The 13,943-nt window shown below is 37.5% G+C and overlaps 2 protein-coding genes across 4 annotated transcripts in view; one reads left to right on the top strand and one right to left on the bottom strand.

Annotated features, from left to right (window-relative positions):
- The window catches only part of Scp2 (Sarcoplasmic calcium-binding protein 2), a 47,344-nt gene that overhangs the window by 21,543 nt on the left and 11,858 nt on the right, over positions 1-13,943 (top strand). The window contains exon 2 of one of the 3 annotated variants that reach the window (XM_066282134.1): positions 12,311-12,421. The exons of 1 other annotated variant lie outside the window; for it this stretch is intronic. In XM_066282134.1, the coding sequence (XP_066138231.1) occupies positions 12,347-12,421 (75 nt within the window). In that variant the 5' untranslated portion in view covers positions 12,311-12,346. Of the gene's footprint in view, positions 1-2,659; positions 2,683-12,310; positions 12,422-13,943 lie in introns of those variants that run through there. One more of the 3 variants, XM_066282136.1, reaches the window with a different exon arrangement.
- LOC136339193 (leucine carboxyl methyltransferase 1) lies at positions 848-2,179 on the bottom strand. The gene is made up of 2 exons (XM_066282220.1): positions 2,009-2,179; positions 848-1,947 (listed from the first exon to the last, which is right to left on the bottom strand). Exon 2 carries the CDS (start codon positions 1,937-1,939, stop codon positions 1,007-1,009), a length of 933 nt encoding a protein of 310 aa, XP_066138317.1. The 5' UTR covers positions 1,940-1,947; positions 2,009-2,179; the 3' UTR covers positions 848-1,006.

The raw sequence follows: 13,943 nt of genomic DNA, 5'->3' as shown, positions 1-13,943 counted from the left end.
AACTTCGACTGGGGCAAAGCACCCTAAATGTAATAGCATACAACTTTCAGAAAGCATAACACATAAACGATCCTTTCAAAATATTTCCATTTTGCTTCAAACATTCCGTAAAAGTACATCGTGCAAACATTTGAATTATTTAGTACATATAACTCCGCTTAGACCTAGCGGTTCTTCCATGTTTGCGTGAAATTCCCTGATAGAACTCTCTAACGGCGATGTTATCGCCTGAATTAAAATTTCAAATATTCAAGGGACGTGATACTGATCTTTTATTAAAAATTTACTCCTTTAAAATTATTAGACACTTGTTGCAGTGTAAAAAGCAATTGCACATCTTCGCCAAGTTGCGTATTTCAAATTTATTTCCTGTTTCGGTAAAAAATGCAAGCAGATATGCATCCTTACGTAGGTATCGTATCCAGATATCTACCTTGTGTAAAAGTTGGAGCGATATAAAAAAAAGATATCCAAAAGTTCCAAGATAATTTATATATGGGGCTGTTGTTGAAAAAAGGAAAGAAAAATTAGTTTTGACAGGGGCAGCTTCTCCAAACTTCCCCAAATAATTTTGTTCGCTTAACTACGTTTTCTTATCGTTAGAAAAGTTAATTTCTCCCATCGAAAAGCTATAAAAGTTTTGATTAACCCATGTTGAGTTCATAAAGTTCCGGCTTGCCTCGTTCAGCTAAGCATAGCGTCTTCGACAAAAGCTTTATGCCGCCATTAACGCATAAATTCATTTAGAAAAGTTTTTTATTAAGGGTCTACATTATTGTTTTAACCCAGGAGTTAAAACAATAATTTTTCCAGTTTCAACTTCCACACAAAAATAAAACAAAAGTCATTTCTGATAAGTACTTATTTATTGAAACAAATTTTATCTACATCTATCACACACAAAGGGAGCTAAATAGGATGATACTGAACACTAGATTTGATACTAGCAGACGACTAAATTAGCAAAAAATATCACAGTCACCTTTTAAAGACCAGTGGGCATCATCTACATCCCAATATTGAAATCAGCAAAATCATTACCCAACCAAGCAATACAAATGCAATAATGTTGGAATAATTGTATAAGCAGCTCTTGCTCATCCAGAAATTCGATTTTTTCAATCCTTGTTCGATCACTTGTTTCAATTGACTGATAAACTTCAACCATGTCCCAGGCTTTTGAACCCAGCCAACCATTATCTGTAAATCTATTCTTCTGTGTGTCTAAGTTTTTGCAATGCTCGATACCTGCTAAAGTGCAGCCTCTAGCTCTCAAATTTCCCAGCATTACATGGCCAAATGTATCATTCATGTTGCACATCTCATAATTTATAAATAGACCAACAGCAAAAGTAGAGGAGATCCATTGCAACAGACGGTTAACCCACTCACTCTCTATATAAACTAGCACACACTCAGCAATAAAAAGAGTTGGCTTATCAAACTTTATTTCAGCTTGCTGTAGCTTCTCTTTTAATTGTGATATATTTCTCAAATTGACTCCCATACAGTGATAATTCCCTGAATGCATGTCAGTGGAACTGAATTTTACCTCACCATCTTGCTCATATATCCTGTCCAAAAGAGGTTTGTTTTTTTTGATCATGTAGCACTTCTTTGATGTTACCGCAGGGAAGTCTAACTCTATGTAACTGGAAATGACAGTACCCTCATCTTTAAGGCGCCAATATAGGGTGTCAAAGCCTGCTCCAAAGTTGACTATCTGTGCATTGCTACCCACTCTATTGATGAATTTTTGAATGAAGTTATCCACACCTTTGATTCGAGCAAAGTATCCTCTGTTGATTTCTGGGGCCCTCCTCTCAATCTGCTTGACAAAATAGTGAATGTAGTTGTCTGTCCAATAACCCAATTGAACTGCGCCCCTTTTGCACTCGCTGGCGTCGTCGTTAGTTGCCATTACCGGTTCATCACCCATTTTTGTAGCTAAAAGTAGTCAAAGAGATTTGCAGGTTAGGATTATTATTGCAGTGCAAGGGATACTTACCGGGATTTTGTGGCTGTTTGTGCAAACTTCACGAATAATTTATTATCTGTGTGCCTTACGTGATCAACAGAATAACTCTTTAGTTAAAAATAGATAAAATTTAGCTCAAGTTTCGATGTTTACCAAATTTTTTAGAATATTTAACATATTTGACATTTAAATGCATCACTTGTCATTTAATGGACCGATGTTGCCGGTTGGAAATAATACAAAAGTTTCAAACGTTTTTCCACACCACCATTCACTTGGAGGAAATATTAAGGACGAAAGAACGTTACTAAACCATTTTAAGCTCGAACAAAAGCAGTGTTTAATAAAGTTAACATCAACACTTGATACACAATGTATGCTGGCTTTCGTCAAATCTGCGTACGAGGTTATATTCAAGGCGAAAAATAATTATGCTTGCAAGTTTGGCAGCAATGCACTCACTGTTCCGTAGTCTGACTGGGAGATTGAACCGTTGTTAGGCAACACACGGAGCACGCGCTTGAGATGTGGGTTATCATCCTTGGTCGTGGCGGACGGTCGATCGATTTTGAAAAGGGAAAAACTCCTACAAGAATTTAAAATTTTCGTTTAATAATATATTGACTTTTTGGTTGCAGGTAAGCATATTTCATCAATTCATCGTCAGGATTTGTCATAGGTCTGCCTTACAGTGCACTAATTTGGTAAGTACGTACGTACTAATATGATAATAGCGCAAAGGGTGAGACATGTATTTGGGGAAAATAATATACAAGAAATACAGAATAAATTTTAAATAAAGATCAAGCTTGCGAGGAGACAGCTGTTTTGGTAAAACATGAAGTTATTGCTGTTAAGGATGTATAATCCTCACGTTTTCCAAAACGCATACTCGCACTTCAAATGAGAAGCAAAGCCAAGTACGGCTTTCCATACAATTAAAGTCCGTTATAATTCTATTAAGGTTCTTCAAGGACTGCTTAGTTAAATATAATTTTCAGGCACCATGCAAAAGGGTTCACCCTTATATGATGGCACTAAAAAACTTTCCTTTGAAAACCTAATTTCATTCGGGGCAAACCGCCAAACTGCCTCGAGATGCGACTAAACTTCTCTCGTTTTTCACTGCGATGATCCATATCTTCAGGTTTTACTATTTCCAATTTCGTCTTGAATAATGATTTATTTAAAGTTTAGCGCTCTCTGAATCCCAACTATGGCGAGATGCATGATAGGCATCGACTTACTGTTTCCACGGTTAAAGTTATAAGTTTGCTTGAGAAAATTGCCACTTAAGGGTAGTTGAGTGACACCCACAAGATAAACAAAAAAATGTATATATTAGTCCAAGGTGAGCGGTAAGGGCCAATTAATTACCAACCACAAGAACAATCCTCTATGCCGACACCTGCTTTTCTCTCTGGTTGCTCATTATGTCAATCTTCTCATGTACAGGGTGTCCTACACACCATGACACAAATGAGTATTTAATGCTTGAGGGAAAAAAGAACACGATTATGATATTCAAAAACTGTGAAATCTTTTGTTCAATTTACAGAATAAGTTCAATAAATTCAAAAACAGGAATGTTCCATAAGGCTGATTTGCCCTATCCTTTTATCTGTTAGCGTGCTGTACTCATTTGTCCCAATGTTTCTTGGACACCTTATATATTTAGAGACACGAGTTTGTTTATCTTCAGCTTATGATTAATGATATCATGTATATCGTGTTTTCAACTCTTCCGAGGATCGTGCGAATTGAATGTGACAAATAGACAAAGCTGGCAAAGGGATAATTTGTCATAGAATCCGTAGTAGCATTAACAAGATTCTAACTCAAAGCTTGTATTTATGAAACAACGCAATGCTACCCTGAGTCCGCATTTTGCCGAAGAGAAAGGTGATAAAAACTGCCTCAAAACAAATTTACTACAAAAAAAAGGTAAACATCGATATTTATACAATAGAACCACGCGACTGCTAAGGTGCTGTGAGCACCTGTGTATTTCTCTCTATTAAATCCAAAACTCTCCTTATCATTGAGAAGGTGAAGACCATGAAGTACTTTCTACGTGATGTCCAGCATGTTTCAAAAAAAGATTTAATCTGTTCGGCAGAAGAGTAATCGGGCCAAAAGACTTAAACTGGACAGGAACCTGACAGGCCTACCAATAAACCCAACCGAGGCATTTGACCATGTTAACTATGACCCTAACTAACATATGTGTGCTTCTAGCATTCTTTTAGTTTAAACTATCTGGAACGGAGCTCAATTTACCAATTTGGAAGTTTACAAAGGGCAAGTCTTGGTTCTTCGACTAATTATTCTATAACTACTTTTGGTATCTCCCGACTTCACCTTGTGAAATTCGTGCCTTTAATTATGTAGGTACAACTTCCTTAATTAGCTTACATGCAAGATTGAAACAGGAAGTAGGGAATTATAGTATCCTGTTGAGATTAGTTCTTCCATGTGTTATTTTATGCTCTCTGCAGCTTCATCATCAAATTCGCATAATTGAAAATCCACAAGGACACTCATCCTCGATCGCTAATCGAATGGATTTGTGCACATATCGAATCTGTCTCTCTGGATTAAGAAGTAATGTTCTGGTAATTATAAGCAGGGAGGGGAAATTGGATAATTATTTATCTACTTTTGTCTGTTCTTTCTTCTTTTTCTCGTTCTGCTATCTTTTTTTCATGTTATATCCGATGTGTTTCATAATAGCACGTAAACAATTCAGAGTTTGAATGATTTTAAGAAAAAAAGTTCATATCAACATGGATCCGTTTTCATTTCCTTTCTGAGATACAGGATGATAAAAATGTATTTTTTTAATTTTTTCCCATCCTGTGTCCTGATATCAAGACCGTTCCCGCTTTAAATCTCTTTAAGCAAATTGAAGAGCATAAAATGTGTGTAGAGAAATATTTCTAAGGGGAAAAGAATATTTTTTTATTTGACCATTGATGCGATCCTGCACATTTTATTCGAAAACTGCAATACGCCACTGCTTCCTTTATAAATAAAAATCATTTTCTGAGTGCTCCATATTTCTGTGAAAAAGAAGCTTCTTCAATATTTGCCGTAACATACCGCATTTTCGTGGAAAAATATGAGCCGATAATCGATATTTGGACAATTAGTTAATAATTCATAACATTTAGATAAGAATGAAGAATGGCTCTCCTCGAGTTTTCAATAATTTGGAGAGCAGCTCCGAAGGCTTAGAGACAGAGACCCTTTATTATGGATAAAAGAGAAATTATCCTCTTTCGCCGCCATGATGATATTTATTTAGGTTATTTTGAGCGAAATATACTTTCCTTCCCTTTATGCTATTTAGGACAACGTCGTGTCGTAGAAAAATAACATTTAAACTTGGAAAATTGCTCGCTTTCGAGGGAGCAATAAAAGCTGAAAGGTCCTTTAAGCAAACCTAAGTTTATATTATAAATTCGGATGGTGCAATTCATTTAGAGATTAGAAGCTTGAGATGAACCCAGATACGGCTCAAAAAGTTCCTATTTCACAAGATTAATTTCAGCCAATTCTCAATAGATAATCCTCGATACGCTATGTAAGGAGGGGTCAGACTTCTGGGTTAAAGACTGAGGTCTCAGGGCTCGATGAAATATTACCGAAACAGTCAAAAGTCGACCATTTGTCACCTCTCAGCTCAAAAAAAGTTCTAAGTTTTCCATTTGTGGGATGATGTCTGGCATTTTTCTTAAATGAGCCCCCTTTCAGGACCATTTGTTCGTCCAAAGAAAGTGCCATTTCAGTAGGTCAAACTCCCAAAGGGCGAGGTGAAATTAATGTTGTACGAGTTAGTCGAGATTGTTATTAGCGTAGTAATTAAAATTAAATTGGAGCAATTTATTCTAAATAATAAATTAAAGATTAGTCCTCCATAGTTTGAATTATTGAACGTAAGCTGAGGCTTAGTGTTAGCTTTCGGAACTTACATCCTGGGGACTTTCGAATGCAAATATAAATTAGTCAGTTTGTCTTTGAGCTTAGAATATTTCAGAGATGTCGGCATGTTGTGTTAATAGGGCTAAAAACGTTGGTGATTAGTTACAGGGCTAGTTTACCAGTTTCCGCCAAAATCTCACGATACAGAACAGTTAAACTGGAAGCTTCATCTACAATTCCAATGCTTCGAAATTAGTCCAACGGATTTTTTAATTAAAATCATTTTATATTCTCTTTGATTGCCGCAGTTTCACATTTCACCCTCGTGCCATTAGTTCCCCACCTTGAATTTCCATTAGGAAGAGCCCTTGAAAACCTTTATCTAATACTGCACTAATATCACCTTACATCTATACTACAAATTCCGTCTCCCGTTCCAAATCCAATACCTGCATTTCGATAATATCATAGGGGACTTTTATGGCCACATTTATCATTTCAGTCTTACAAACTTTATTGACGAATAATGGTTTGAGATCGTAAATTCTGCACATGTATTCGAAAACAAGCCTGGATCAGCGCCAAAATGGATTTTAGATGCCTACAATAGCCCGGAAAAGGGGGCTATTTGTTTGTTAATTCGAAGGATGTCGATACACCAAACTGTTTGACCCAAGGATCCTGGAAGTTGCAATACGAGTATAAGCATTACGTATTTTCAAGGGAATTTTCATCAGGAAAAGCCGGTACATTGCAGGATAAGGCATTTCTGAGGATAGTTGCTCAGGATTTTCTGAAGACATGAAGCTTTGCAAATGCAGTGAAGGTCACTTTGGGACGGTTACTCAAAGCTTCAGAAACTTATTTGGTTTCCATGTAAATGACCCTCGTTCCAAAGACAACGATACTTTGATGGATGTTGGCCCTTAACGATGCGGCAGGTCCCTTCCCCTGTAGAGCCAGGTTAAGTTCGTTAAGGGTGACTCCAGTACCGAAGCTGTCTTATTCTCTTAGGCTTGGTCAGTTATGTATGTTTTTCGATCTCCCTGTATATTGTGATTTGTCCCAGTCAATTTTCCGTAACGCAAACAAGGCGACCGGGTATTATTGCAAATGAATACCATCAATCTCTTTCCATTTAATCTTCAGTTTTTCGTCAAGCTCCCGGAGTGAAAATTTTCCCCCTTGAGGGAAATCTTATCCGCCCTTGATTACATTTGCTAATACTCAACTTTCTGCTCTCACGGCTTTGTCTAAATTATTTTTCAAATTGAAATTTTTGCGTCCCTTGATATTTACGCTTTTCGTCTGCAATATGGAAAAGTGCGTAATTGAAAATTCGGCCTTGAAATTCTTCTGAAACCATACAGTACAAGTGTGGCCTTCGGGCCACGTTAAAAACAAATTTCCACTAGAGGAGGAAAACAAGAACTTTGTAAGTGAATTTTCGAACTTTCCTCGGAGCTATCCCCAAAACGCCTTCGCGTGGCTCCCTTTTTTTGACAAATTTTATTATGTGAGTCGCTCTATATGGCATTCAGTAGATGTCACATGACTTTACAAATATGTAATATTCCCGAGAGTGCCTAATCAAAATTTCCATATCGTAATAAGGGGAGAAAAATATAACTGAAAGTAGGTCAGTTCATACGTTATCCCCCATCCTGAGGATAGTAAATTAAAGATTTAATTAACTTTATTAAACTTCATTTGCTCGAAACCAGGGAGTTCGTTTAGAGCGAGAATGGAGCTTACGCAATAAAGATCAAACATTTTTAAATCGCGGTTCACGTTCTACCCTCTCCATTGGGGAGGACCATTGTTTTAAATTTTATAAGGGGATTGTTTAATTAAAGGTTTGTTTACCCGCATCACGCACAATGGAAGTAAACATTACACGATCGACCGATAATGCGTGATTTCATCCATTTCAGACTCAGAAAGTGGAAAAAATGGTTTTCGGATATGGAAGAGCACGAGTTTCGGATCGTGTTTAAGGATTTCTCAATTCTTCATTCTTTGTTGTTTGTTTGTTTTCACCGTTTTTAATGTATCAGCACATTGTGAATTGTCTTTTTTCGATGTACGTGTACAGAGTGTGTCACAACTTACTGGACATGTTTCAACCACATATCAACTCTTACATGAGACGTTCATTTGTAACAAAAAAAAATTCCAGTAAAACCCCTATAACTCAAGAGATAAACAATAATTGATGTTTATTTATCCATGTTCAACAAAAATTCTTCGAAATTGTTTCCATTGGTTTGAGGGCCATCTTGGACCCGATGATGCCAATTATTGGCCGCCATTGTAAATCCGGTCTCGCAATTTATCAACGTTCTGCACTTCTGCGTGATAGCCTTCGTCTTTTAAATGTTCCAATAAGAAAAATCTAAAGGGTTTAGATCTGGAAGCGGCGGAGGCCAAGCCACCCCAGCCGATGTAGCGCATCCCGTATCCTTGAGCAAAAAAATCTAAACGAAAAAGCGGAGGCGTCCCATCGTGCATACATCGCATGTGTGGTTGTAACTGCCAAGGGTACACCTTCATCACCATCCAACATGTTTTACGGTTTTCTTGTCAATTAAATGAAGTCAATGAAAAATCTTATGTAAGAGCGTATATTGATTGAAGTTTCTAATTTTATTCATCATATTCATCATTTATATTTTCAATTTTTCTATTCGATGATAGCCACATACCGTTTTTTTCCAGTCAAAAAAATGGACAAATGGGCCAACCTTAAAAGCAGTGTTAAAGTCGGAGGGCGCTTGGTATGCCACCATTAACTTTTAAAACTCCTTGTAAGGCTAAATCTACCTACTAACTTGTGAATGTTCATGCTCATTACAACGCTAACCCGAACTAATGTAGATAACTGCTAATATTAAAACATGCGATTACGTTTCTTTTTCAAAAAATAAGCTCGTTCTAGGCGATCTTCTCAAACGAAGGAAACTCCTTCAACTAAATGAAAACTAACAGTTAATGATGGACATTTCTCAGCTCACTTGTTAACCTTCACTTCCACTTCCAGCAATATTGGCGATTTCAGGTATCTTCCTAACTTTATAAAGTGCATTTTTGTAAGCCGAACGTGTTTACCTTTAAACAATAAAGAGGCAATTCAATTTGACCTGGCAATAAAAGTCATGAAACTCGGAAAAGACTCTTCTTTTTCGATTTCCCCATGTACCCGTTAGCATCGTCTTTGTATGAGCATATTACCGACGTGCTAAGACAGTAAATCAACCAGACTTAAGCCTTTCTGAAATAAATTTCAGCGAGTTTAACGAAGGAATTTTCGGCTTTTTCGCGGATTGCCTTAGTCCTGGATGATTTCTTATCTCAAATCTACATAAATTCTTTCTAATGACCTTTTGTAAATTCAAGCAATGTTTTTAGAGTCTCCAGAGAAATACCAAAAACATTCGGCCTTAATATCTCGACGTCCAAAGTGTAGAGCTTCCTACTTGATGTCTGCTGCTGCCTTTTCCATGCGATTCATTAAAATTTTTTCAGTTAAGCTCTCGATTTCCATTTTAAAAAATTAAAATTACATCCCTTGTAACACTCTAATTTCTTAAAGCTTCGAAACATCATCATATAAACAGAATTTAATAACGAATTTAAAATCTGCTGTTATAAATTGCCTGAAACTGCTTCCTCTGAATGTAACGTCTTACTTTTATTCGGCAATAAAATTTCCAGCTTTCAAGATGATATGATGAATATTAAAGTTCCTCACTGAATTTTAAAAACCCTTAGAAATCCATTTCTTCGGATTTGGCCTATTTTACGTCGTCATTTTCGCCCGAATATTTCCAAAAGGTTTATTCAGTACCAAGTGATGATTATCGGTATGTAAAACTCCCTTTTTAATCAATTTTCGTTTTGTGGATTGAATTTTTATGGAAAATCACCTTTTGTGAAATTAAAAGGGGGGTTTTCGTGAATATACCGGGGAACATCAGAAATTACTAGTTAGTCTGATGTAATTTTTCGTTACATGATATCCGCACGTTCGGGTAATTTTCTTCTCGTTTAGAGACTGCCTAGGGTTCACGCGGTACCCAGACATCGAGCTTACTAACGCACCCAGTTTGTTTGAAATGGTTTCCAGCGCTTGCCGAAAACGTCCATTGTTCTCCATTTGTGATCGGTGGCAAATAACCAATTTCAGCAAGAATTTACGGCAGTCAAACTCTTCAATGGAAAACGCACAATATGCCCCGGATGGAGTTGCCAAAGGGAGAATGTTTTTTATTTTTCGTTTTGCGAAAGTAATGTATTCTTCATGGGAGTTTTTGCCTGTTCCAAAACGGTCAAATATAGTTCTCACCCCAGCGACGATTAATTTTTGGGATTTGGAAAAATTTTGGACTAAATGGACCAGTGTTTTTTGATCCATCCCCGCCACGAAAAGGAAATTTGAAACGGCGGGAACTGATTCGGCCGAGGTGGAAGAAGCGAAAACTTTCGTGCAAAATACGTTTTTTTCTCGAGAAATAAAAATTAAGAAAGTCTGCCCTTGCCGATCCCATCCGGGGACATACTGCATTCTCTTCGTGCACCATCCTCGTTTTGAGTCTCACTTGGCTGCCGTCCGAATTAGTCCTTCCTTTGCTTTAGTTGAAAGATATAAATTGAGTTTAAATCCGACAATAAAAGAATCCCCTTGCAGCGTTGACCTTAGGAATTTTCGAGGGGCCCAAACACGCAATAAATCTTTTTCAAAAAATTACCTTTCCAAGGCAACATCCAAGCACCCCATTTTTCTACGGAGGACCCTGCTTGATTTAAACTACTCGTAATTCTGTTCGATTTAAATCTTCCCCAGGACAATAAATAGCAACCACCAGATTCTCCTTCTTGCAGCCTGCAATGCATTCTGCCTTTTCAGCGCATTTCAAAAGTATTGTGTAGAAAAATCACTAGCGAATTGAACTGTTTGCTTTTTCGAGTTCACAAGCTGAGAGTTGAGATAAGAAATGGCAAGAGATTTCTATTGAGAGAGGACAGGATGCATTATTGCAAACCACTCGGCTCGTTGGAGTGAACCCTTTAAAATTTATTCGAGTGGGATTTTTGCTCCTTTCTGAAATAATGGCCTCGACCAACCTTGACATGCACGTGCGTTTTTAGCAGCTTTTGTGAAAATAATTACATGCAATTTCTACCCCGAATTCATAATTCAAGGAGGTTTATAAAGAAATCTCAACCATAGGGAACCTAAATTACTATCCATAAGCACTTGGAACTTTCCAAGTAAATATAAATAATTCAAAACTGCCTTCACACTTAAAAGTTTGTCACAGTCGGAGTTATTGTGGGGGTTTACTAGGCTTTACACGAGTCTTTATGTCTGTTATATCGTGCGGCTCCAATTTCACCCCCCCCCCCCTCTCCCCCCCTCACTTTTTTTTTTTTTTTCATTCAAAAGCAACACTAAAGAAAACAAAAAATACAATTTTTTTCGATGTTGCTTGCATCACCGCTGGCGCAAAATAGTCGATTTAAAAAAAATTGTAGCATGGGTCAAGTGAGACCTCCAATTAAAAGTCTTTCGAAAGTACGGCCAGTGGTGAATCAGGTCAAAAATCTGTCATGTAGTTTTTAAGGAAAACAGGTGTAAATTTGGTAAAAAATTCAATACAAAATCAGTTAAGCAGTACGTAAACAATTGAAGAACTCTTTTATTATTGATAGGAAATTTGTTTACTATTGGATTTTGTGGTCACAGCCTTTGGTTAAAAAAGATAATAAAAAAGTAAATGAAAATAATCAAACGCTGTTCGAAGCACAAAATCAAAAACAAACATATTTCCTATCAATAAATGAGTTTTTTCATTGTTTACACTCTAGTTTACGGCGTTGGTATTGCATTTTATACCAAATTTTTACCTGTTTTTCCCAAAAACTAACCGACAGTTTTCAAGTCAAAATACACAATTGAATGTAGTGTTGTGAAGCCTTCAATTTGAGGTGCCTTTCACCCACGTTTGAATTTTAAAAATTTTACTCTACCGACGACGTAAGCAACATTTTACAAAATAAGCAGACGTCCAAAGATGAGATTTTTACCCCATTTCATGCTTCCTTTGAATTTGAAAATATTAACAATTTGCTCAAAAGTTCACGTGGAGGGGGAGGAAGTTTGAACGAAGGGGCGGGAATTTGCGAAAGGAGGGGGGGGGGGGGGGAGATGTAACATGTAGAGCCGTACGGCAATTCTGGGTGTAATGTATTGAGACAAATTATCTGCCGTTGCCACTAATCCCATCAAATTATCATGTTGACTGTTATTGACCAATGCTGTGTTTGTTGAAGTGTACCTGGCAAATAATCCCCACTCACTGTTGTTTGTTGCTTGTGTATCTTATGTGTTCAATGTTTACATTTTAGGATTACTGAATTGTCAGGTAGGCTGTCCAATTTGGGATGGAGACGCTAAATTATGGGAAAGCCATTCTGCGTGAAATGATGTCACGCGTCATCCCTCGCAATTTGTTTGGGGTATGTATTTGTCCATTAGTCTTCCGATGTAGTTGCCACGCTTTAGTTATGGAAGCTGCCTGGAAGCGGCTCAGCTTTGCTTTGTAGAATGCATGAAACGACTTGTAGGTGTTAAGAAGCCCGAGAGTTACGCATTTAGCATACAACGCGTACAATGCAATGTCCAGCTTCGGAACGTCGCAAACGACAAAGGAAAACTTTCGGTTCACCGCGAACGTTTACTGTAACTATAAAGCTTCTGAAACTGTTGGAGAATGTGAACGTCACTTCCTAGAACGTATATTCCCCCCAGTAACGGAACATTAGTCAAAGTCGGAGCAGTTGGGATTTCGATCTCGTTAAAAATCAGAATTTTGAGGAAAACATCATCAGAACCCTCAAAGAATGAAACCTCCGAATGGCACACGCCAGATAGCCAAGAGGCTTGGCAGATGACTACGTGACTGAATGGAAATCATTAATAAGCAGGCCTCCGCGCAGGCCGGACCTAGCGCCTCTGGATTTTTGCGTTTGGGATCGCTTAGCAGCCAAAGTGGCTTTCCAACCCATCAACTCCAGAAAAGAATTTGATTATAAAAATGCAACTAGCTGATGAGTCCATACAAGAAAGTCCAGAAGCGTGCATTCGAGGAGAGAAACATTGTGAACAATTTGCATGAAATCGACTAATGAGATTGCGTATCAATTTATCTTGAATTTTTTAATGAAAAAATTTTTAAAAAGACTAAGAGAAGCGTCAGATAGCCCCCTGGTTACTTACCTGAAATGTCAGGTGTCTTTTTATTGGTACAAAAGCAATTCGAAGTGAACTACATTATGCCTCGAAATGAGTCATGTAATTAATAACCGGAAGACTCAGCATGTTTCTGGAAAGCATAAGTATCATCACGATTACTACACCTAATGGAAATTTATCCCATTATTGCGGTCTGCAAAAGCGGAAAGTGGCGGAAGAGATGCACAATGGAAGCGAAACAGAACACAGAACGCGATTTTAATTGCATTTCAAGGCAGATTTATTTTCACAGTGGTAGCTATAATTGGTGGAAAATTAAAGAAAAAGATTGCTTTTGGGTGGTTTTCCTTTTCTTATAGAAAAATTAGCGGCTATCTTTCAATGATGATCAATCAGGCAGGAGGAAAAGAAACAGGAGCCGTTCGTCTGCAGATTTGTGTCAGAAAAATTCAACCCATACCATCACGTCCATCAACAAGTGCCAAGGGCTTAAATAACCCCTTTTTCGAATACAATGCTTTTCCTTCCTTCTACAAACACTTTTGCGCGTTTACATATATCTACCACTCTTTTATAAAGCAACTACATCCTGCCCCACTTTACATGCCCTCGAGGAAGGTTTATTACGACGGAGAAATTTCGTCTCAAGGGCCACTATTTTTCATATCTCCCTAATGTGCTCCATTACGAGAGACTTCCGACAACTCGGGAATTTCGTCTCATTCCCAAAGAATGATTCCACATATTTTCAGCAATAACTGCTTTTTTTTTTTTTAATTTCTAATT

Source organism: Euwallacea fornicatus, chromosome 5 (assembly GCF_040115645.1).
Source record: "Euwallacea fornicatus isolate EFF26 chromosome 5, ASM4011564v1, whole genome shotgun sequence".
NCBI lineage: Eukaryota > Metazoa > Arthropoda > Insecta > Coleoptera > Curculionidae > Euwallacea > Euwallacea fornicatus.
Note: the sequence above shows the minus strand (reverse complement) of the source record. Positions and strands in the feature narration are given on the sequence as shown.